The 25,276-nt window shown below is 41.7% G+C and overlaps 1 protein-coding gene across 11 annotated transcripts in view; it reads left to right on the top strand.

Moving 5' to 3' along the window:
* Nucleotides 1-20,551, top strand: part of PHF20L1 (PHD finger protein 20 like 1) — an 87,159-nt gene extending 66,608 nt beyond the window's left edge. For 7 of the 11 annotated variants that reach the window (XM_049632869.1, XM_049632868.1, XM_049632872.1 and 4 more), the window contains 6 exons: nt 1,395-1,576; nt 2,585-2,684; nt 4,281-4,476; nt 14,703-15,069; nt 16,574-16,772; nt 18,371-20,551. In XM_049632869.1, the coding sequence (XP_049488826.1) occupies nt 1,395-1,576; nt 2,585-2,684; nt 4,281-4,476; nt 14,703-15,069; nt 16,574-16,772; nt 18,371-18,513 (1,187 nt within the window). In that variant the 3' untranslated portion in view covers nt 18,514-20,551. The remainder of the gene's footprint in view (nt 1-1,394; nt 1,577-2,584; nt 2,685-4,280; nt 4,477-14,702; nt 15,070-16,573; nt 16,773-18,370) is intronic. The other 4 variants (XM_049632871.1, XM_049632874.1, XM_049632870.1 and 1 more) reach the window with 2 other exon arrangements.
* Nucleotides 20,552-25,276: the final 4,725 nt, after the last annotated feature.

Here is a 25,276-nt window from a genome sequence, read left to right as displayed (position 1 = left end):
GGGAAAAAATAAGATTAGAAGCTGATAAGAGAAACACTAAGTCATGAAATATTTAAGTTATAAACAACATGATTTTTTTTTTTTTAAGTTCAAATTTGGCCAACTTCTTTCTGGTGTGATTAAAGAGAATTTTCTCTTTATATAGACCCCCCCCCCTTTGCTCCTCCAGAAGCTGGAGTGGCTTTACCAGTATAGACCAGGCTCCACTGTAAGCACTAGGTATGGAGCACTCAGCAGTGCAAAGCCCTGGCTCTCCCAGCCTGTTGATGCCGCCCAGAAGGAGGTGAGCAGTGGGCAGGGGAAGCAGCGGGCAGACCGAGACCAGAGGCTGGGACACTGGGGCACAAGGAACCACCTGTCGCTGCGGTGCTCAGCTGATTAGCCCCCAGGTGCCCCACAGCAGCGGTCAGGTGTTCCACTGCACAACTTGCGATGACTCAGCTCCCTCATATCTCCATCCACGCTCCTGCAAGATCTCTAGTGTCCGTCATCATTTTTTCCCCTTGGTTATAAATATTTCCTTGTGTGTGCCTCAGTTGTTTTTGTTTTTTCTCAATAGCCTGAGCAAAATTGTGGTCTTTGACATCAATGCTGGCACAAATACAAACCTAAAACCGGGCGTTTGAGTCAAATTCTATGTAGTGGTCCTCTATATAATCTAGTTTCTAGAATATACTTACTTACTTTAAAAGATTTTTATCAAAGTGAAATTTTAAAACTTTGCCAATTCCTTAGGGAACTCAAGATCCCAGCTTAAGAAATACTGGTGAAGTCGTTAAGAACGCAGGCTTTGGAGTCAGGTAGTCCTGGTATGCAGTCGGCTTCACCATTAGCTGGCTGCACTCCCCGAGCAAGTAACAGATCTTGTGTTTGGAGTGTTTGGTAGAGTATCTGGTGCACATTAAGTGCAGTGGTGGTTGATGATCCTGATACTGTTAAGAATAGTAGCACTGATATCGGACTCCAGGCAGTCTCCTTCCCTTCACTGAAATGCCCATGTCTGTGGTGCAGATAAGGAAACCCGTTCTCTTTATAACCCGTGGTTCTTGGGAGGATCAAAAGGACTAACGTTTGTGAGAGCGTTTGAGAGCTCTGCGTATTTAAGTTATCAATATCATCCTTGGCCATAAACTCTGTAAGCACCAAGGCTAGGGGATCCTCTGCAAGTTACTTGTAATAGTGTATATGAGAAGACGCAAAGTCAGTCATAATTACCTTGGCCTCAAAAATCCTTTGTTTCTTTGTTTCGGGACAAGTGCTCTATTCTCATTTGTCTGCCCTTCCCTTCTAAATATTTAATAGCTTACAGTCACTTCCTTTAGCTCCTTTCTATCTGGAAAAGTGACACAAACTTGGAAAAATACTTGCTGAGTATACTTCTGTGTATGTTCTAGACTTATCGGATGTGGAATTCCTAGACGATTCTTCAACAGAGAGTTTACTTCTAAGTGGGGATGAGTACAATCAGGACTTCGATTCCACCAATTTTGAGGAATCTCAGGATGAAGATGATGCTCTTAATGAGATCGTGCGATGTATTTGTGAAATGGATGAGGAGAACGGCTTCATGATCCAGGTAACCCGTCTTCCCTGCCCTCCGGAGCCACTAACTTCAGGTGCTCAGCAAGTACAAGCAGGGCTTCCGTGTTTGTCACTAACTGTCCTGTTGAAGACAGAGGTTTTCAACTTATCACAGCGCTTCAAGTCCCAGTAGCAATGGTGGGGAAATCTCTTCGTCAAAGGAGTAGACGGCTGTCTCACCTGAGAGAGCTAGTGTTGAGTTTGAGGTCTTCAGGCTGAAATTCTGGAAGCCAGTCTTTGAAGCCATTAAGATGGCGAGCATCCGCGTTGAAGGGTAGAGCGTAGCAGCCCTTCTCTTCCTGGCCTGAGTCCCTGTTTAATAACATTGTGTCGGCACCTTCCCGGCCCCTCAACCTGCAGATCTGGAAGTAAACGAGTCCACTCTTCTCAAAGTTTGTTGCGAGCATGAAGCGTTACCAACCACCGGTGTCTCCCTGGAGAAAGGGTATCTTTCTAGGAACAGGGAGAAGCATAACCCCATGTTCTGTGATGACATTTAGAAGATTTGGAAATGATGGTCATAGGAATGAAGAAAGAGTAATCTTTTTTCTCCCCCTTTTCAAAGGTTTTCTCAAATGAGGGAACTACAAATGTATAGCATCACCACACCGATAATACTTGAAGTCACTGCTACAGGCACTCCTACGAACTTGCCTTTTAAAAAAAGTGCACTCTAATAGGCTATTTTTAAGAGTTTTAAGGATGTAATTGCCTAAAAATTAGTGGGAAACAAATGAGGGAACTAGTTTTATGATTTGTGTGTGTGTGTGGTTTAAGTAATATGTCAAGGTTCGTTCTAATAGCTGTGGCGGGGGGGAAGTTCGTGAAGCATTTGAGTGTTTCAGAAATAAAATGCATCCTGAATCCGCGTCCGCGTGGTCGCGTGGACGAGCCTCGCAGTGCGGGGGCGGCAAGAGCCTCGCGGGGGAGGGGGGGGAGGGGGCGTGGCTTCCTCGCTGGGGAGCAGCCCAGTGACCGCAGGCGCCCCTGTGTTTTCTCGCAGTGTGAAGAGTGTCTGTGCTGGCAGCACAGCGTGTGCATGGGGCTCCTGGAGGAGAGCATCCCCGAGCAGTACGTCTGCTACATCTGCAGGGACCCTCCCGGTAAGCCCGAGCCCCGTGTCGGGGGCTGGACGCCCGAAGATCTGGGTCCCAGCCCGTGGTGTGCCGACCGCAGGAGACACCGCTACTTGGCCGGGCCGGTTGCATTCTGCTTCCGCGTCGGCGTCTTTGAATATTTTTCGCTGTCTGTCACAGCTTTATTTTCCATGTTAATGACCTAGGCCAAAACATTCGCCTCATTTCCCACCGCCTTTCGGGGCAGAGTTAGGACTTTCTCCGGGAGAAGAATTCACCCCTTCGTGTGTCCCTGTGTATTGATTTCTAGATAGGTTCCTGTGTGACTGTTTGAGTGGAACTGTATTCGAGTGTGCACTCCTCACGACGTGGCTTGAAGAAAGTTCCTGAACATGCTGCGTATCCAACTAATTTTGGGTAGATGGGATCTCAGGCTCTCCCGTTGGGTCCCTTTATCTTGCCGAGGAGGCAGCCGGGGCTCAGAGGGTTGGCTGCGTGCCGTGTGCACAGACCTGAGATGGAAACCGGTGCCCTTCGCCTCCCTCTCCAGCACCTTCTTCCATCTAGAGGCTCTTTGAGTAGCAAGGTTTTGCATATTATGTACACATTCAGCTGCCCAGGCAGAAAATAACTAGGTATTCTCAAATAAAAGCCTACCAAATTGTTCTCTTGTCTATCTTTAAAACAAAAACAAAAACAAAAAAAAAGTAACATTAAGAAGCTGGAGAATGATTCAGAGCTATATGAATGTAGACATCAGTTTACTCATTCAGCAGCATTTATTGGATGCCTTCTCTTTGCCAAATGCTGGTAAGAGGTAAGAGGATTGATTCTAAGCAAGCCTTCCACTGTCTCATAGTATAGTAGGGGTCACAGACACATAAGCAACTAGCTTAATAGGATATAGTTAGCATTGGTGAAAATACAAGATTCTACAGGGCCCTGTGAGGTCTTGGAAAGGGGTTCGAACATCCACTTAAGCAAGTCTCTGTATTTCATCCACTTCAAAACAAATGTGAGGGGCGCCTGGGTGGCTCAGTCGGTTGAGCGTCCGACTTCGGCTCAGGTCACGATCTCGCACTCTGTGAGTTCGAGCCCCGCGTCGGGCTCTGTGCTTGACAGCTCAGAGCCTGGAGCCTGTTTCAGATTCTGTGTCTCCCTCTCTCTCTGACTCTCCCCCGTTCATGCTCTGTCTCTCCCTGTCTCAAAAATAAATAAACGTTAAAAAAAAAAATTAAAAAAAAAACAAAAAAAAACAAAAAAAAAACAAATGTGAGTGTGAGAAACAGGCACCCCGTCTAGTTTCTCTCCAGCCCTCTCGACCTTCCTAGAAGACAGATGACAGATATGCAAAAAATGGAAAGCAGTACACTCAGGGTTCTTTGCAGGTGTCCTCAGCCCCTGACCACATCCCTAACGGACCGTGTTCTTAGCGGGCGGAAAATCTGAAAGTGCGGAGGAGCATCACAGCGCCAGCTCCTCAGAACGCTGTCTTGCTCTTTCGAATTTGCTCTTAGTACTAGAGCTCACCTTGCTTTCCGAATGATGTCAGTGGGGTGACAGTGGAAGGGGAATCTGAGTAAGTGGGATCCTTTGTCATTTGAATGTCCCCTTTATCTGCAGGTCAGAGGTGGAGTGCAAGATACCGCTATGATAAGGATTGGTTGGATAACGGGAGAATGTGCGGGTTATCGTTTTTGAAGGAAAATTATTCTCATCTCAATGCCAAAAAGATAGTTTCCACACACCACCTGCTTGCTGATGTCTATGGAGTCACGGAAGTCCTGCACGGGCTACAGCTGAAGATTGGAATTCTGAAGTAAGTGAGGAGAGCTGGGGGTCACAGGCGGCATGTATCCTAATCCAGAGTAGTCGTCAGCCTCTGGAAGGTTCAGATTAGCAGCTTGGAAGACAGAAGAGATATTTGAATACATTTTGTCTTTAAAAAAAGGAAAGATGAATAACTTTTTGGGTGAATAGCTGTCTTGTGCCTGTTGTCCTGGAATAAACAAACATGGTTGAAAGTAAACACTGCATCAGTGTTTCAACAAGTGACAGTCCCCGCCCCGCTGTTCTGTGTGCTCGCCACATGCACAAAATTAAATGCAGTTGCTTGGCGAACCCTGTATTTCGTGTCCTTCTTCAGGAATGGTGTCAAGATGAAGTAGGTTTAATAGTGTATTTTTTAATTACTTTAGGGTTGACTTTGGAGGGAACAGGTCATATAATCCATCCCTGTGCTGTGCACTGAAGGTGTTTTAGTCATTGCAGACAATTTTCCCTTAAAACAGCCCCCAAACCTGAGCCTCCCTAAGTAACAACAGGGTGTTCTCGAAGTCCTTGTTTTCAGTTCTTCCTAATTCCTGGCTAGAGTCCTTCTTTAAAAAAAATATTTTATATAAAAACAGGATGATTCGCTGGTTCTTCACAAGATTTTCTTCATTTCGACTCAACTTGCCTGGACCAGAAACTTGTCCTTTCCCCTTCTTCTGTCCCCGTCCAGGTTTCACCTCAACTTTGTGCGTCAAGGGCACTTGGCCATTGTAATTGCTTAACACGGTTCAGTGCGTTCCTGTGTCTCTTCATACTCCCAGCCCAGGCTGTTCTGTTCACATGCATGATTGTCACACTTCTGAGTTCCCTGCGGCTCTGGTCTCGCACTCTTTGAGTTCATCCTTCTTACTCTTGCCACTGTGAGCTTAGTAAAAGATGAACATGAGCTTGTCTTTGAGCTTCGTATCCCACCGTGCCTTCCCGGGGCCCAGCGGACGAAGTCTGAGCTCTCCGGCACGCACTCTGAGTCCTTCCCTGGGACCGTTCAGTTTTGTTGCCAAGTCTTTCCTCCCCCAGTGGTTTTCCCCAAACATCGCAGCTCTACCAGACCATAATCCCTGGATGAAGCCTGCTGTTCCATAGGTACGGCCCTTCCACACCCACACCCAGAACAGCCTTCAGCCATCTTTCTGGCAGATGCCTTTTCACGATACCTGCCCGGCCAGGGCTGATCACACCCTCTTGGCAAGCTGCCTGCACCCTGGTGTCGGCGTGCGCCTCGGTGCACTTTGTTCCCCATGTTTGTCTCCTCTTACTAAACAGGAGTTCCTTTAAGGGGGGGCTCGGGCCTCATTTCATCCTGGTACTTAGTGTGGGGCTAAGTCCTCAGTGATTGTTCCTTGAATGGGATTTGCTTCTGTTTTATGTCATGAATCCGAATGTGGATTTCTTTATAAAAAGGCCATGCAAATGCTAAAACTCAAGGGAGGAATGAACTTATTAAACTAATAAAGCTTTTGTTTAAAAGCCCAGTTGTAGGGGCACCTGGTGGGCTCAGTTATAAGAGCACATGACTCCTTTTCTTTTTTCTTTTATTTATTTTTATTGCTACTTATATTTAATGTTACTAGGTAATCTGCATTTAACTTTTTTATGATTATGAAAATGTACACACACACATAATAGTGAAGTGAACCTCCATATACTCATAACTTAAGTTCAACAATAATCGTATCTTGCCACGGATTCATCTATTTTTGTCCTTTGCTGAAGTATTTCATTTCATTTTATTATTTCTTTTTTTTTTTCCTTGTCTCAGGTTTTTTGTTTTTGTTTTTTGTTTTTTTTTTTAATAATTTATTGTCAAGTTAGCTAACATACAGTGTAGTTTTGGCTTCAGGAGTAGATTCCTGTGAATCATCACTTACGTACAACATCCAGTGCTCATCCCAACAGGTGTCCTCCTCAGTGCCCATCTCCTATTTTCCTTGCCCCCCACAGCCTCCCCCCCACCAACCCTCAGTTTGTTCTCTGCATTTAAAGAGCCTCTTATCGTTTGCCTCCCTCTCTGTTTATAACTTATTTTTCCTTCCCTTCCCCCATGGTCTTCTGTTAAGTTTCTCAATTTTCACATATGAGTGAAAACATGCTGTCTTTTTCTGACTTATTTCACTTAGCATAATACCCTCCATTTCCATCCATATTGTTAAAAATGGCAAGATTTCATTCTTTCTCATTGCTGAGTAGTATTCCTGTGTGTGTGTGTGTGTGTGTGTGTGTGTGTATCACATCTTCTTTATCCATTCATCAGTTGATGGACATTTGAGCTCTTTCCATAATTTGGCTGTTGTTGATAGTGCTGCTATAAACGTTGGGGTACATGTGCTCCTACAAATCAGCATTTTTGTATCTTTTGGATGAATACCTACTAGTGCAATTGCTGGGTTGTAGGATAGTTCTATGTTTAACTTTTTGAGAAACCTCCATACTGTTTTCCAGTAACAGTGCACGAGGATTCCCCTTTCTCCACATCCTCGCCAGCATCTGTTGTTTCCTGAGTTGTTAATTTTAGCCACTCTGACCGGTGTGAGGTAGTATCTCAGTGTGGTTTTGATTTGTATTTTCCTGATATGAGTGATGTTGAGCCTCTTTTCATGTGTCTGTTGGCCATGTGGATGTGTTCCTTGGAAAAGTGATTATTCATGTCTTCTGTCCATTTCTTCACTGGATTGTTTTTCGGGTGTTGAGTTTGGTAAGTTCTTTATAGATTTTTGATATGTCATTTGTGAATATCTTCTCCCATTCTGTCAGTTGCCTTTTAGTTTTGTTGATTGTTTCCTTTGCTGTGCAGAAGATTTTTATCTTGATCAGGTCCCAATAGTTCATTTTTGCTTTTATTTCTCTTGCCTTCAGAGATGTGTCAAGTAAGAAGTTGCTGTGGCTGAGGTTAAAGAGGTTGTTGCTTGTTTTCTCCTCTAGGGTTTTGATGGTTTCCTGTCTTACATTTAGGTCTTTTATCCATTTTGAGTTTATTTTTGTGTATGGTGTCAGAAAGTGGTCCCGATTCATTCTTCTGCATGTTGCTGTCCAGTTCTCCCAGCACCATTTGCTAAAGAGAACGTCTTTATTCCATTGGATACTGTTTCCTGCTTTGTCGAAGGTTAGTTGGCCATACATGTGTGGGTCCATTTCTGGATTCTCTGTTCCACTGATTTATGGGTCTACCATGGGTCTATGGTGTATGGTATTTGTGCCAATACCATACTGTCTTGATGATTACAGCCTTGTAGTAGAGGCTAACGTCCGGGATTGTGATGCCTCCAGCTTTGGTTTTCTTTTTCAATATTACTTGGGCTATTCGGGATCTTTTCTGGTTCCATACAAATTTTAGGACTGTTTGTTCTAGCTCTGTGAAAAATTCTGGTGTTATTTTGATAGGGATGGCACTGAATGTGTAGATTGCTTTGGGTAGTATTGACATTTTTACAATATTTATTCTTCCAATCCCTGAGCATGGAATGTTTTTCCATTTCTTTGTCTTCTTCAGTTTCTTTCATAAGCTTTCTATTGTTTTCAGCATACAGATCTTTTACCTCTTTGGTTAGGTTTATTCTTAGGTATTTTATGGTTCTTGGTACAATTGTAAGTGGGATTGATTCCTTGATATCTCTTTCTGTTGCTTTATTGTGTATAGAAATGCAGCTGATTTCTATACATTGACTTAATATCCTGCAACTTTGCTGAATTCATGTATCAGTTCTAGCAGATTTTTGGTGGAGTTTTGGGTTTTCCATGTAGAGTATCATGTTGTCTGTGAAAAGTGAAAGTTTGACTTCTTCTTTGCCAATTTCGATGCCTTTATTTCATTTTGTTATCTGATTGCTGAGGCTAGGACTTCCAACACTGTGGTGAGAGTGGAAATCCGTGTCGTGTTCCTGATCTCAGGGGGAAAGCTCTCAGTTTTTCCCCATTGAGGATGATATTAGCTGTGGGCCTTTCGTATATATCTTTTATGATGTTAAGGTATGTTCCTTCTGTCTCAACTTTCTTGAGGGTTTTTATTAAGACAGGATGCTGTATTTGGTCAAATGCTTTTTCTGCATCTATTGACAGGATCATATGATTCTTATCCTTCTATTAATGGGATGTATCACATTGATTTGTGAATATTAAGTCGGCCCTGCAGATCAAGAATGAACCCCACTTGATCATGGTGAATAATTCTTTTAATATACTGTTGAATTTGATTTACTAGTATCTTATTGAGAATTTTTGCATCCATGTTCATCAGGGATATTGGCCTGTAATTCTCCTTTTTACTGGGATTTTTGTCTGGTTTGGGAATCAAGGTAATGTTGGCTTCATAGAATGAGTCTGGGAGCTTTCCTTCCGTGTCTATTTTTCTGGAACAGCTTGAGAAGAATAGGTATGAACTCTGCTTTAAATGTCTGGTAGAATTCCCCTTGGAAGCCATTTGGGCCAGGGCTCTTATTCGTTGGGAGATTTTTGATAACCGTTTCAATTTCTTCGCTGGTTATGGGGTCTGTTCAAATTTCCTATTTCTTCCCATTTGAGTTTTGGTAGTGTGTGGGTATCTAGGAATTTGTCCATGTCTTCCAGATTGTCCAGTTTGTGGGCATACAATTTTTCATAGTATTCTCTCATAATTGTTTGTATTCTTGTGGTGTTCGTTGTGATCTCTCCTCTTTTCATTCGTGATTCTATCTATTCGGGTTCTCTCTCTTCTTAGAAGTCTGGCTAGGGGTTTATCGATTTTGTTTATTCTTTCAAAAAACCAGTTCTTAGATTCATGGATCTGTTCTATTTTTTTTGGATTCTATTTTGTTTATTTCTGTTCTAATCTTTATTATTTCTCTTCTTCTGCTGGCTTTGGGCTTTCTTTGCTGCTCTGTTTCTAGTTCCTTTAGGTGTGAGGTTAGGTTCTGCATTTGGGATCTTTCTTGCTTTTTGAGATAGGCCTGGTTTGTGATCTATTTTCCTCCTAGGACTGCCTTTGCTGCATCCCAAAGGGTTTGGACTGTCATGTTTTCATTTTCATTTGCTTCCATATATTTTTAAATTTTTTTTTCAATTTTCCAGTTGACCCATTCATTCTTTAGTAGGATGTTCTTTAATCTCCATGCATTTTTCTTGTGGTTGATTGCAAGTTTCGTTGCGTTGTGATTTGATAATATGCATGGTATGATCTCAATCCTTTTATATTTGTTGAGGGCTGTTTTGTGACCTAGGCTGTTACGTGATCTGTTTTAGAACATGTTTCATGTGCACTCGAGAAGAATGTGTATTCTGCTGCTTTTGGATGAAAAGTTCTAAATGTATCTGTTAAGACAATCTGGTCCAGTATATCGTTCAAGGCCGTTGTTTCCTTATTGATTTTCTGTCTCTATGATCTGTCCATTGTTATAAATGGAGTATTAAAGTCTCCTACAATTACAGTATTATTATCAATAAGTTTGCTGTTGTTTGTAATTAATTGTTTTATATATTTGAGTGCTTCATATATTTATTTACAATTGTTTATAATTGTTGGGTCTTGATGGGGATAGACCCCTTAATTATGATATAATGTCCTTCTTCATCTCCTGTTAGTCTTTAGTTTAAAATCTAATTTGTCTGATATAAGTATGGCTACTCCAGCTTTCTTTTGACTTCCAGTAGCATGATAGGTGGTTCTCCATCCCCTCACTTTCAATCTGCCTGCGTCCTCAGGTCTAAAATGGGTCTCTTGTAGACAGCATATAGATGGATCTTGGTTTTTTTATCTATTCTGATACCCTAGGTCTTCTGATTGGGGCATTTAGTCCATTTACTTTCAGAGTGACTATTGAAAGGTACGGATTTAGTGTCGTGTTATCTGTAGGTTTTGTGCTTGTGATGTCTGTGGTCCTTTGTAGTCTTTGCTGCTTACCACTCACAGAGTTCCCCTGTAGGATCTCCTGCAGTGCTGGTTTAGTGGTGATGAACTCCTTCAGTTTTTGTTTGGGAAAGCCTTTATCTCTCCTATCCTCAATGACAGCCTTGCTGGATAAAGGATTTTTGGCTGCATATTTTTCCTATTCAGCACATTGAATATTTCCTGCCACTCCCTTCTGGCCTGCCACGTTTCCATGGACCAGTCTGCTACTACCCTTATGTGTCTGCCCTTATAGATTAAGTCCCGTTTGTCCCTAGCCACTTGCAGAATTTTTGTCTTTGCATTTTGGCGGTTTCACTATATGTCATGGTGTTGACATGTTTTTGTTTTTGAAGGCAGTTCTCTGTGCCTCCTGGACTTGGATGTCTGCTTCCTTCCCCAGATTAGGGAAGTTCTCAGCTATAGCTTGTTCAGATAAACCTTATTGTGAGGTTTATTATGTTTCATTGAATCACTTAGGTCTCTAATTCTCCCCTTGTGGTCTAGTCATTTCCTGTCCCTCCTTCTCTCAGTTTCATCATTTTCCATATTTTTATCTTCTGTTCTGCCCTCTGCTTCTTCCATCCTTGTTGTCACTGCATCTAGTTTATTTTGCATCTCATTTATAGCATTTCTTAATTCGTTGTGAGTCTTTCTTAGGTCCTTGATCTCCGCAGCTAGAGATTCTCTGCTGTCTTCTATGCTTTTTGCAAGCCCAGCTATTAGTCTTAATGACTGTTGTTCTAAATCCATGTTCAGATACCTTTTTTATATGTTTTGAGCAGTTCTCTGGTTGTCATTTCTTCCTGGAATTTCTTTTGAGGAGAATTCTTCTGTTTTGTCATTTTGGCTAGTTTTCTTTTATGTGTTTTAATAGCTTGTTATGTGTCCTATACCTGCGAGCACTGCTATATTAAAAAGGGGTCATACACTGTCCAGGGCCTGGCCCTTCAGGAGGTGTTTTTGGAATGTCTTGCATGCTCCCTGTTGTTGTGACTCTGGTTGCGTTATTTCCCTACTCGTAGTGGTGGTTTGGACCTTCCACCAGCTGTGCTTTGATTTGTTTCTTAAAGTAACCCTGGAAAAAAATGGAAAAAGGTGGAGGAGGGGCTGGAAGAAGCCTTATCCCATACAAAGAGAGAGATGACAGAGGTGGAAAAGAAAGACCAGGCAGAGAATCAAAGAAACTATAAGGCTTAATCCAGAGAGAGAGAGAGGAAAATAAAGAAGGAGTTACAGAAAGGTGTAAAAAGGATAGAGTAAAATGCCTGATTAAACAGACAACCCGAACAGAGAAAGAAACATAAAGAAAAAAAAAAAAAACATACACACACACACACACACACACACACACACACACATTCAAAATAAGAATTGACCAAAAATCAAATCAGAAAATGCAAAACTGCAGGACAGTTGGGTGTCGCTGCCTGGGACTGGTGGCTGTGCTGGTCTGGAGGAGGGTCCGTCTGGTTTGATCAGTGTCAGTCTCTCGTAGATACGCAGTTACCGGGCACAGAGGGGTGAGGTCCCCCCTCCACTGCAGGGCCGCGTCCTGTTTCCTGAAACTCCACCTTGTTGGTGATGGGGAGAAAAATCGCAACACCCCAGTCTATCCTCCCTCTACGGGCTGTCGCAAACCACACTGTTCAGGCTGTCCTCTCAGTGCTGCGCAGGCACAGGTAGCCGGTTTGTCCTGCTCCACAGTCTCCCGTGCCTCCCAGGCGCTTGGCTGGGATTAAAATCCTGATGTCTTAAAGGATCCCGCTCTATGTGGCCTGGTTCTCCAGAACCATAGCGCCACTCCCCTAGTCGACAGTGGGCCTCTGGCTGGCGCCTGCGGGGTCTTTTGTCCTGACCCTGTATACCCTCTTCTCACAGTACTCAAGGGAGGGGACTGCTCTCTCCCAGTGTGCCCCCAGATCATTACAGAACCCCGGGGCCAGCTCCTTTTCCCTCTAGGGGCACGCACACGGCGGGCTCGGGTCCAGACCGTGTCGTGCAACCCTGAAAACTCTGATCTTCATTCCCGAGGCTGTAGTTTTCATTCTGTCTGTGGTCCAGAGAGGTTTTTCTCTTGGCCAAACACAATCCCACTCTTCCACGGCCTCTCTTTCTCTTCCTTTTGTTTCTCCATCAAAGGGGCTCCCTTTTCTCCATGCCTATGCCACACGTTTTATCTCTCCCAATTTTCGAACACCCACCTCTGTCCTGCCAGGCTGTCTCCCGACACCCGGGAAGATGTGTCCGTCACTCTGCAGCCTGGGTTCCTGGAGTTCCAAGTGTTCTGACCTCAAGACTGCTGTGTTTGAGGGATGAGACAAATTCCAATTCTTCTACTTTTCCACCATCTTGACTCTCCTTTGTTCAGTGTATTTGCAGGTGCACACAAGCCGGGGAAGGGGCAGAGAGAGAGAGAGCAAGAAAGGGAGAGAGAATCCCAAGCAGGCTCCACGCTGTTAGCACGGAGCCAGATGCGGGACTCCAACCCACGAACTGTGAGATCGTGACCTGAGCTGAAACCAAGAGTTGTACGCTCAACGACTGAGCCACCCAGGTTCCCCGGAAGAGCATGCGACTCTTGATCTCAGGGTTGTGAGTTCGAGCCCCATGTTGGGTGTAGGGATTACTTAAAAAAAAAAAAAAAAAAAGTAAACTTAAAAGATGAAAGCCTGGTTGTCCTTGATAGGAATTTGAATTTCAATGCATTCATTCTTTCGATAAGGATTTAAACTGGACCAATTTGGCCTCATGTCTGTGGCCTCTCTTTATGTTAATATTTCTAATGATAGAAATTGTTGTCATTAGCGATTTATTGAAAGTCTGAAAATAAAGTCTACTTCATGCCAGAAATCGGTGCTTTCATACGAGATTTTATTTCATCCTTAAAATCAGCCTGAAAAATAGATCCTACCTCATTTGATAGGTGGGTAGTCAAAGACAGAGGTTATGTAACTTGTCTAGGATCCTCAGTGGCACAGTAGGATTCGACCCATTGGACCGTTAGACTATAAAACCAGCTTTCTGCTATGTCTCTTACTGGGTAAGAATTTTAGTGTTTTCTGTTACTAAATTATTAAGGGTTCAAAAGTTAAAATTTATCATTTCAGAAATAATACTTGGGTATTAGAAGAAGACTAATTTGACCCCTGGGTATTTATCTAATCTGGAAATAATTCACCAACATTATTGAGCCTTCTGAAAGGTTTATGCCTCTTGAATATCCTCCTTTCTTACCACCTCTGATGAAAGAATTCCTGTTGTACTCAGTGAAGGATTTTAATGATGAATTAGCTGTGCAGTATCACATGCTCACATGTTTAGTGAGGATGGGGTAGATAAAAGGACGTCATTGTAGACTGTCGGTGAGGAGGTAATTAGTACAACCTCTTTGGAGGCCACTTGGGCAGTTACTTCCCAATTTAAAACGTGTACCCATTATCCAGCCGCTCCATATCTGACTGAAAGCCCCACTTGTGCGCAGCGATCACACGCACGCACGTCGGTAGGTGGGGGATTGGCTGGTGAGCCCAGACTGTGGCACACTGATACCGTTCAGCTGCTAGAGTTAAGGGAAACGTCTGTGTCCTGATGTGGCAAGCTGCCCACATGTGTCATATGCGAAGAAGGCAAATTGAGAGCCCCATGTGTGTAAGAAGAGAAAGTGTATGCTTACCCCTTTAAAAAGAGTAATTAAACCAAAAGTAGAAATTCTTTGTCAGACCTGTAGTTAAAAAAATAAATAGGTAAAATATAATTTTATGTGTATAGAAAATGTCTGAAAGGTTATGCCTCAGTTTTTCATGATTGCCACGCAGGGAGGTTTTTCCTTTGTACACATTTATTGCCTGAATGTTTTATCAGGAGCAAGTATCACTTTTTGATTGGATGAAGCTGTTAAAATGGACTCACATAAAAGTTTTTCATGCCATACAATTTTAAAAAATCCAGTGAAAAGTCAGAAAAAGAAGTGCACATATATCAAGTATTGCTGTGAACTGTCCACAGAATTACATTCACCAATGCTTTTCTTCTACCTCAGTATTATTTCTGTAAAATCGTGAGAATTCCAACTTTGGCTTAAGTTCTGGGGCAGGTTAACCTAAAGCGTACGTCTGCTTTTGTCTAGAGTCCCTGCCCTCTTCCTAACCGGGGTCCCCGGGTCCCGGGAGTCTAGGTTTTCAGTGGGGAAGTGGGGTCGGTCTGCCCGAGCGCGCACACTTGGCGTGCAACGTCAGTCTGCCCGAGCGCGCACACTTGGTGTGAAACAGGCACGGACAAGAAGGGTTACCTGTGTCACCTTACATTCTGAAACTTGTTTTTTCCTGAACTGCTCTTTTCTCCAACTTTGTTGTAAGGAATAAACATCATCCCGACCTCCATCTCTGGGCTTGTTCTGGAAAGCGAAAAGACCAAGATCAAGGAATTGCGGGGGTAGAGAAAAAAATGACAGCACAAGACACAGGGAGTGTTGAGGAGAAGAAATACCACGTTCAGAACCACAAAGAACCACCTCGTGTGCCCCTAAAAATGGAAGGAACTTACATAACAAGTGAGCACAGCTACCAAAAGCCACAAAATTTTGGTCAAGACTGCAAATCTCTCGCAGACCCCGGGAGCTCAGACGACGACGATGTTAGTAGTTTTGAAGAAGAACAGGAATTCCGCAGGAAAGATAAAAACCGTTCACAGTATTCAGTGAAAGAAGATGGGATGCCTGACAAGGTAGAACTATCTCATTTGTTTTGGCTTGGAAGATAGGATAGAACGTAGGAAAATTTTCTAAAATCAAACAACTGAATTCCCAGTAAAATTATGCTTATACTTCCAAGTTCACGGGTGCCTGGTTAGGGTGAAAACATCTTTTGCTTCTCTATAAGAAAACACTGGCCATTTGAACATTTAATTATCCCCTAGTTCAGAATTGTAGATGCAGTCAACTTTTGCCCTAACCCAAGTCTCAGTTTTTTGTTTGTTTGTTTGTTTGTTTTTTTTAACGTTTATTTATTTTTGAGACGGAGAGAGACAGAGCATGAACGGGGGAGGGTCAGAGAGAGGGAGACACAGAATCCGAAACAGGCTCCAGGCTCGGAGCTGTCAGCACAGAGCCCGACGCGGGGCTCAAACTCATGGACTGCAAGATCATGACCTGAGCCGAAGTCGGCCGCTTAACTGACTGAGCCACCCAGGTGCCCCAAGTCTCAGTTTTATAAATGCACTTAGATGCCTCCGAAAACCATGAGCCACGGTTTTTTCCAAATGAAGTTGTCTGTGTGCGAGAACGCGTGCGTGCGTGCGGGTGTGTATATGTTGATATAATTTTTCTGCCTCTTTTTGTGTGTTTCAGATGAAAGATGGTGCTCTAACCTTTTTAAAACTATAGCACATTTCATTTGTGTCTGCGTATCAATTCCATTAGGCGATACAGTGGGTTTTTATAGCTCTTTGTACACTGAATATTTGTAAACTTCTTTCCTAGTCACAGGGATTGTCTTAGTGATGCCGTTTCCTCATTTTTCATTGATTTTCAGCTAGTAATGCCACTAAAATAATCCTTTATTTTTCTGGCCTATTTCGTCAAGAAATCACGGTAAATAAATTTGGGAAGCTTACATTTCCTGATATTTGTGAAAAATTATTTTGTGAAATTCATATCCCTTTTATGAAATGAATTCTTTCTGGTGAGTCTCAGTTCGGATTTTCTGTGTATGTGTTAAGCAGTTTACATTTTTTTGAAGTTTTTAAAAGATTCTTAACTTTCTCTTGCCTCATTGATTTAATTGCAGCAGTTAATTACAGCCTACAGTTAATTTGACTTTAAACTGGCCTTTGCCAGTTTTCATGATTTTTCCATCATTGCTTTCTGCCTTCGCTCCACTTATGTCCTTAGTTTGGATTAATCGAAGAAGGGGTCAGTCTAAAATTAGCTGGGCTTTTTAGTTACAGAGTATAATTAGCGACTTCGTTTCTTTAGCATGTTTTATTGAATGACTTCCACCCTGTGTGGCCCTGTGCGAGGCATCGTGGAGAGACATGGAAGGCATTTTTGCTCTTCTAAGGACCAGCAGATAAAATGTAATTATATGCTAGCACTTTCTCTAAGGCTGTTCTGTGAGTCAGGTTGGATTTCACTGATCATTGTGGTAGTGAGGTGTTTCATGCTGTCTTTCCCGTTATGACATTATATTTCGCCCCATTTTGTTTTTTTTCCAATGGTTCTTTGGAGAAGAATCCGGCTGAAAGGAATACGGTATTTATTTATAATGATAAAAAGAGCACTGACGACTCAGGACACGCACATCTTCAGTGGCAGCTCAATCTCCTTACTCACATAGAGAATGTCCAGAAAGAAGTTGCCAGCAGGATGGACCTAATAGAAAAAGAAGTCGATGGTAATTTTAAGAAAGAACTAAAATACAGTGACTCTAGTATGTAAAGTGTTCGTTGTTGTTACAGAGACATTATGTGAAGTGTTATGTGAATTACCGGGAGGGAACTGTAGATCCTGTCTGTCCCGATGGAGCGTCTTGCTCATTTACATCTCATTTAACACAGATGGCGTTCGGGGTCTTTTAGGCTGAAGACAGTATGACTGGATATTATCTTGTTTTTTTTTTTTAAGTTGGGTATTTATTGGACTTTAAGACACAGAATACATGAACATAAGGGAAGGGAAGCAAAAATAAGATAAAAACAGGGAGGGGGACAAAAAAACATAAGAGACTCTTAAATATGGAGAACAAGCAGAGGGTTACGGGAGGGGTTGTGGGAGGGGGGTGGGCTAAATGGGGAAGGGGCATTAAGGAATCTCCTGAAATCAGTGTTGCGCTATATGCTAAGTTGGATGTAAATTTAAAAAATTTAAAAAAAAATTTTTAAATTTAAAAAATAAAAATAAATAAAAGCTAAAGTTGGATATTTATTAAATACTGCCCATTTGCTGGGTGCAGTATAAAGCACATATGGAATATTTATTAGTTTCATTGAACTGTGATTTTTTTTTTTTTTTGGAAGTTAGTTTACGGACCTTAAGCATGTTTAAAATATGGGGGAAAACACTGTATCTTTGCTATCACTTTGGTCAGTAGGTCAGTAAAATTAACAATAGGAAACTCCTGCAAGCTGGATAGGTAAACCTTAAGTGTGCAGACACATTTTCAAATGGTTTTCTTTTATAGTTTTGTTTTTTATCACACAGGAGCCTGAGGGTATAGACAGGAAAGTTGAGAAAATAGGGTAAGATTACCTAATTCCTAATCCAGTGTTTTGGTTTTTTTTCCTAACGTCATACATAGATTATATTCCCATTTTTAAATTTCACCCCACACTAAATTAGAACTCCTACTGCTTTGTTTTTCCCTGAGAAAAGAGAAAATGGAAACCATTTCAAAAGCATCTTCCATTGGGTTTAAGCTAGCTTTTTGTTACTGTAATGTTTTGAGTAGATTTCTGAAGGGAAAAAAAATGTGCAATTTGACACTGTCCCTTATTATTAATAAAAAGTGTAGAATAACTAATTGTATTCTGCCTAGACTTCTAACGTGCTTGCATATTTTTAAAAGTAATGATAAAATAGTGGGACTGAAAGGGACACTGAGAAATTGCCAGCTCCTTTCCTTTGTTAAGAACTTCCTGATTTAAGAAAAACAATGGTGAGAGTAGCTAAATTTCATTGAAAATGGAGTAGAGAGGATTTAAATCTAAAATAATAGAAAGCTTCAGCAGGCACAGGGAACTGTTATTTCCTGTTCCAGAAGAGAGTAGAAGGAGATGTTCAAAATGAAATTAGCTTATACCTATAAAGGAAAGAATTATCTAAAATAATAACAAAGTCACCAAGAAGGACTAGAACTCTCGTGGGATAGGTGTAACGGATGCTATACCCTTAGACAGGCGTGAGTGTGTTGGCCCTTCTAGAGAAGGGGACGTCGTCTCTGTCTCCATCCTCCCCCAGCCTCCCAGTTACACCATTTTGTGACTTCTCCCAGTTGCCGTTTCAATCTGCTTGTTCTGTTCTCTCTCTTAGTTCTGGAAAGCTGGCTTGATTTCACAGGGGAGTTGGAGCCACCGGATCCTCTTGCGAGACTGCCCCAACTTAAGCGCCATATCAAACAGCTCCTAGTCGACATGGGCAAAGTACAGCAGATAGCGACTCTTTGCTCCGTATGACAGCAGTGAAAGCCGAATGAAAAGAACGTGGGTCTCTTCAGGCGATCGTTTTTATTATCCACATGACTGCTACGTGGATAGTTATAAAAAGCTTAGTGTTGTTTGGTCATTTACTGATTTGTGACATCAATAGGATGGCACCTTGGAAAGGAAAATGAAGAACAGCTTTATCAAGGAAGCTGATGTTAAAAAAAAAAAGCTTATGAGCAAGCTACAAACGATAATGTGATCTATGCCAGGGATCAATGACGTGGAATATAACTTATGCCAAGGAAATCGAGTTGGCAGGAGTTTTGAATAGTTGCTTACACGAAGCTCGAGATACCTGTAGAAAGAAGTATGGTGTGTTTATGTAATTTTTAGTAGAGAGGTCCATGTTACGAAGCAGAGTTTGGCCTACAGCACAATTGTAGAGGAAATGGAAATTCCGGAGAGTTCTGTAAGGTTGCTTAGACGAACTGTCTTCTCCACGGTTCGTCCGGCTGCACCGCAGTTTAGAGTATTTAAACTTCTATAGGATCATGAGCTGTTTGTTAGGTGATGAATGTCCTTAATCAGAAAACTGACAGTGGAAGCCTCAGTTCCCAGGAAAACAGTTGTGGAATTCTTGCTTCATTATGATTACATATTTAAAAACAAACGCCAAACAATTGGAATTTATTTTGCAGGCAGTAAGCTCATTGTAAACAGAATGGCTCACAGAAGGGTCAGCGTGCCAAATGACGATGACGCTGCTGGGGAGAGAACGTTAAATACCCTGGGAGTTCTACTCCCAACGTCTTACATAGGCCGTCAGCCCATCAGACACCCGATATCCTACACGGGACACACGTACTCTGTAGAGTTGAATGCGGTATTCAGGCATCGGCGTACAGCTTGATCCTGAGTATGCTTGGTGTTTGCCTTCAGATAAAAGTTGTAAATAACCTCAGCTGGGATGAGGAGTGACAAAAATGTCAAAACAATTTGTGGCTGTGGATTTTTTTAACTGCTGGTAGTGGAATACTGGAAACGCTTCATTTCTGAAGATGAATTTTATTTTTAAAAAATACACGCGCACTCAAAATGTTTAGCTTTGGTCACAAATGGACAAATTTCTGAAACCAAAGGCAACTATAAGTTGCTGAGTTAGCTCTTGCTGGAGTTCGGGCCCGGGCCCTCCTGTCTGCCAGTGCCCTTGTGAGTCGTGTGCCACCATGCTTTGTGCGCAGGTGTGCGTCCGCGTGTGCTTGTTTGAAACAAACACTCAACGTACATATGTACATAGTCTACACATATTTATATCTACACATATCTAGTTTTATTACTATAGACTATAAGAGTTGGTGGTTAACATGAAATGTTACCTTTTAACAGACTGTTTTTAAAAATTAAAAATGTATGTACAGGTTTTGAAACTTTTTTAAAAAGGGGGAAAAAGACTGTTAAGAGGAGGCTATTTGATGATATAACACTTGAATATTTTATGCCTCATTCTGTTTATCAGTTCTAGCGATCTGTGTAAATGCATTGTAGAACTGATACACAGTAAACTTGAATTTATCTTTGATAAGAATACATGCCACTGTACATTCAGATATTATTTAAATTTGCAAACACACTGTTCTATATGTAAGGTACTGTATGTAAAACTCTTTATTAAAACTATTCCACATATCCTGAAATTTCAGCTTGCCTTTTTGTGGCCTTATATTTTGATGTAAAGACGATTAAAAGAATGTGCAAAACAGTCATTCGAAATTTTTATTGCCTTCTGACATTTTCCAACTTGATAAATGTGCCAAAGACCAACAGACATAACATAAGGTCCTGTGTATTTCACTCGTTCTGCATTCACTTTGTCAGAGGTCTTACTGGGAAATGAAAAGCTTTCGTAGAGGTGATTGGGATACTTGCTTAAATTTGCATATTAAAGTAAAAAAAAAAATAATAGTGCCTGTATTCCATGTGTGGAGTAAACTTGCTAATGCCTGTATTTCAAGATTGATAACTATGTCTTTCATTCGTGTTAAAAAAAAAAAAAAAAAAAAAAAAAGAATGGCTCTAATCTTCTCTCTGTTGTGGTTAAATTCCGGATATTGAACTTGTGTCTTTTTCTTTTCCCCTCCAGAGTGGAGCGAATAGCATCCTTAACCTATGGATAGTGGAGTTGCCTAGGTTCTTGTCACGTACACAGAAACCCTTTGTGCCTAGTGATACCCGTCTTCTCAGTCCCTGGGAAGGGGCCACAGTTAAATCGACGTGCATTTGTTCTTGGAGAACATTGTAATCGGATCCCTTTACTTGTTAGAAGCCAGCAAACGGGAGGCTTCCCGTTAATACCTAGATTACTCAGTTTTGGCTCTGCTTCTGTGTGTATGAATTGAAAGTCTGAATTTTTTAATTTAGATTTTTAAAGAAAATCTATGCCAGATCACTTTCATGCACCTATCCTTTCAATATAGAGTATATCAGCAATCGGTTGACGTCTTAGCAACGAGTTGGCTGAGCCTTTCCTTGTTTAAGAATATGAATTCGTTTTTGAGAAGTCAGTCCATTGTGAGAGGTTTCAGATGAGTGGATTAAAAAAATCTATGTATTTAAGTAGAAGCAGTAAACCAGAGAGGGTGTTTCTTGAAAAGATAACTTTGTCCTTGCTGCCCCGACAGAAGAGAAGGAGCACTGGCGGGAGGGATCCTTAGCGTGGTAGTGGCCAGGGGAATCTGCTTCCTCGTACTTGTGTGCGGTCCTTCTGACTTACTTCCTTAAAGGAGCTAGGTTCCTCTCCTCATTGCAGGTAAAGCCCTTTTACTGATACTCTGTGTTTTCACTGACTTACTTCCTCTCCACGTGCATGCTCTACACGTTTGAAACGAAGCACCCCAGTTCCCCTCCAGTGAGCTGGACCTTCTCCAGCTTCACTCTCGGCTGTGACATGACGTGGAGAGAACCCCCTTTTGAAACCCCGTATCCGTCCCATCCCCGCCTGTGCTGATTTCTTTGCCGTCCCCCTAGTTCTTCAGCACATCTTGCGATGGAGGGGTTACTTCTGGCCCCTGAGATGCTAACCTGGTCTTCATTGTAATTCAGGAAAACGGTCACTGCCAGGCCAGAGGATTAAGACCTCCCGAGTGCCTGCTTCTCTCAGGAAGCCGGTGTTTTACGTTACCTGCAGAACCCGATTTCAGGCTTGTGTGCTCGGGGGCAAACAAGAAGGTTCTCGGGACAGGGAAGCTGAAGCGTACAGACACTTAGACACCTGTCCCGGGTAAGGCTTCCGTGGCAGGTCTGAGATGCAAACCCCGTGTTCTTCGAGCCCATGGTCTCTTCCTAGCAGAGGTGGGTTTCAGTTTCCTTCTCTGAAGCCACTGGTGACCATTTGAAACCAAATCCGTTCTGTGTGATCTGCATCTCGAGTTCATTTCAATTCAGCCTCACTTGTAGACTGTGCTTGCTTCCTTCTTAACATTTCCCTCTTCTGGAAGGTTCTCCATTGTTGTGTTTCTACGAACCCCGACAGTTATTCAAGCTTCGATTTCTCTTCCGTATCCGAGGCCTCCGACCTGCAGCCCCTGCGTTGTGCCTGCCGTGGAGGGGCGGTGTCAGTGAGCAGCGACCTGGCAGTCGTAGGGCAGGCATGAGCTTTGCAATCTGCCACTCGAGTTTTCACTCGGGCAGTTTAGCAGCAGCGATCTCTCTGAGCTTGGCGTTCCTTATCTATAAAATGTGGATAATGCCTAACGACTGTTTTGAGAGTTAAATGAAGCAAATAAGGTACCTAGAAGCTCTTATTAAATGATGGGGTTGCAAATTAAGTGTAGTCACATTTCAGTGTCATCCGTGTTCCAGCCATCAGGTTATGTGGCTGGATATAGAATCAATAAAGTCCTAGTCTACAGGCTAATAGAAACATAACAAACCTATTTTTTTCAAAGAGATGGGTGGTACCAGAGAGTGCAAAGAGGCAAAAGAAAGGAAAAATAATTAGATTTGTAGGTGGAGGGGTTTGGGGAAAATAGAATATGTACGTTAAAAAAAATGGTCTTTGGATGTTTTTTGACCTCTGCATAGGAATTCTGAAAAATTACCATCCACTCCCGGTACTTCTGTCTTGGGGTACCCCTAAAAATGGATCTGAAGACCAGACTCAAGTGTACTTGCTGTATTTAAGTGATCGGCCAAGGAAGTTGGAGTGAAGAAGCGAGAAGTGGGGGAGTGGGGAGGAAAAAGCCAAGATCTGCACAGCTGAGGGCACTGCTATGGGCAATGGAGCTTTGATTCTGCCATTTAAAACTGTTCATTATAAATGTAAACAGTTGCAGAGGGTGTGATTTCCAATTTGTAAATATTGGCGTATTGAAATCAACATGTTATTTTTAAACGTAATAAATCAATTGTTCTGTAGACCAACATCTATTTTCAAAACAAGCTCTTCCTTGACATTGGGAACTTCTACATGTTTGTATATTCTCTTGTTTGCCTTTCCCAATAGAATGTATCTTCCTTTATACTTACAGGTCTCTATCATTCTTTTGTCCACGCACGCGCACACACACACACACACACACACACACACACACACACGTATATTACAACAGAAATGTATTTATAGGACTAATATAGGACACTAATACTGCTGAATAGAAAATGGAAAAAATCTACAATTATAGTTCAAGATTTCAACCCTCCTTTAACACTGATTGATAGAACAAGTAGCAAATCAGGACATAGGACACGAACAAATGTGAACAGTCAATTTGATGTAATTGACACAGAACGTTTGACCCAGCAACATGAGAGTAGAAATTTCCTTTTCAAGTGCATATGGAATACTCAGAAGGATAGGCAGTATACTAGGCTATAAAACAGGCCTCAATACATTTAAAATAATTGAAATCATGTTTTCTGACAACAATGGAATTAAACTGGAAATCAATTTTGGATCTCTGGAAACCACCCCCCACCCCCCCCCACCCCCCGCTCCCAAATGTTTGGAAATTATCAACATACTTGTAAATCACCATGAGTCAAAGAGAAAAATTACAGGCAAAATTAGAAGATATTTTTAATGGAATGAAAAGTAAAACGACATGCTAACATTTGTGAGTTGCAGCTCAAGCAATATCAGAGGGAAATGTGTAGTTTGAAATGTTTATATTAAAAAGGTAACACGGATTTTAACGAGACCTTTTGTGATCGTTTCACAATATCTACAAATATCAAATCATGTACACCTGAAACTAATATTTGTCAATTGTACCTCAATTTTACACATTAGAAATAGAATGTAGGACAAAATCACCCATCTAAGATTTGAAAACTAGAGAAAGAAAACTGAAATAGAAAAGGAAATATGCTGAAATCAATGACCTATGAAATGTGCAAACAATAGTGAAACAGTGTAAACCAAAATGATTCTTTGAGTAAACCAATGAAATTGGTTAACTCCTATGGAGACTGATCAAAAATTAGAATGGAAGAGGGAATGTTACTACGTGTCCAACAATTTTTAAAAAGGGATATTATGCAAAACTGTCAAATGCCAAATTTGACAGCTTATGTGAAATGGAAAAGTTCCTCAAAAGACACAGGCTACCAAAAGTGACTCAAAATGAAATTAAACAAATTGAATTTGTTAATAAAAACCTTTCCTCGAAACTCCAGGTCTGAATGTGAATTCTATGAAACAAGTAAGGAGGAAATCTCAATTTTGCACAAACATGGACAGAAAATAGAGACGAAAGGAGCACTCACTTTTGGAGACCAACTTTGACCTCGTGCCAGACCAGGAAAAGACGCCAACAAGGGGAGGAAATCAGACCAATACGTGGTCTTCTTGAATAGACACAAAAGTCTTCAACAAAATATTAGCAATATGAAGCCTGTGACCCAAAGTAAGGATGATCTATCAAGATCAAGTTGAGTATTCCATTGGAATACAAATTTGGTTTAATATTAGAAAATCAATGTAATATACCGTCAAAATAAAAATCTGTTCATCTCAATAAGCTAAGCAAAAGCGTTTCCTAAATATCGGCATTTATTCATGATTGAAAACTTGGAAAAGGAATAGACAGGACTTTGCATTCCGATAAAAGGCATCCACTGAGAAACTTACCCTTAATGTCATCGTGATAAGTGAATACTTTCTTCCCTAAGATGAGGAGGAAGGCCAGAATGTCCACTGCCAGCACTTGTATCCAGTGTTGCTCCAGAGGTCCTGCTAGTGCAATAAGTCACTGAGCAATAAAGGAAAAAAAATAAAAGGCATACTACTTGGAAAGGAAGAAAGAAACATTTTGAAGTGACCTGCACATGAAAAAAAAAATCTAAGGACTCTACCAAAATGCTACTAGGACTAACATTTCTACACATTAGCAGCAAACTATCAGAAATTGAAATTTTTTTAAATACCATTTTCAGGGGCGCCTGGGTGGCTCAGTCGGTTAAGCATCCGACTTCAGCTCAGGTCACAATCTCACGGTCCGTGAGTTCGAGCCCCGCGTCGGGCTCTGGGCTGATGGCTCGGGGCCTGGAGCCTGTTTCCGATTCTGTGTCTCCCTCTCTCTCTGCCCCTCCCCCATTCATGCTGTGTCTCTCTCTGTCTCAAAAATAAATAAAACGTTAAAAAAATTTTTTAAAAAATACCATTTTCAGTGGCATCAAAAATATGAATGCTTAGGGGTAAATCTGAACACATATGTATGCAGAACCTGTACACAGAAAACTACAAAACAATGCCTAGAATAAAGATGAGATAAGCAAATAGACAAATATGCCAAGA

Source organism: Panthera uncia, chromosome F2 (genome assembly GCF_023721935.1).
Source record: "Panthera uncia isolate 11264 chromosome F2, Puncia_PCG_1.0, whole genome shotgun sequence".
Classification (NCBI taxonomy): Eukaryota; Metazoa; Chordata; class Mammalia; order Carnivora; family Felidae; genus Panthera; species Panthera uncia.
This window is presented reverse-complemented; position numbering and strand designations above follow the sequence as displayed.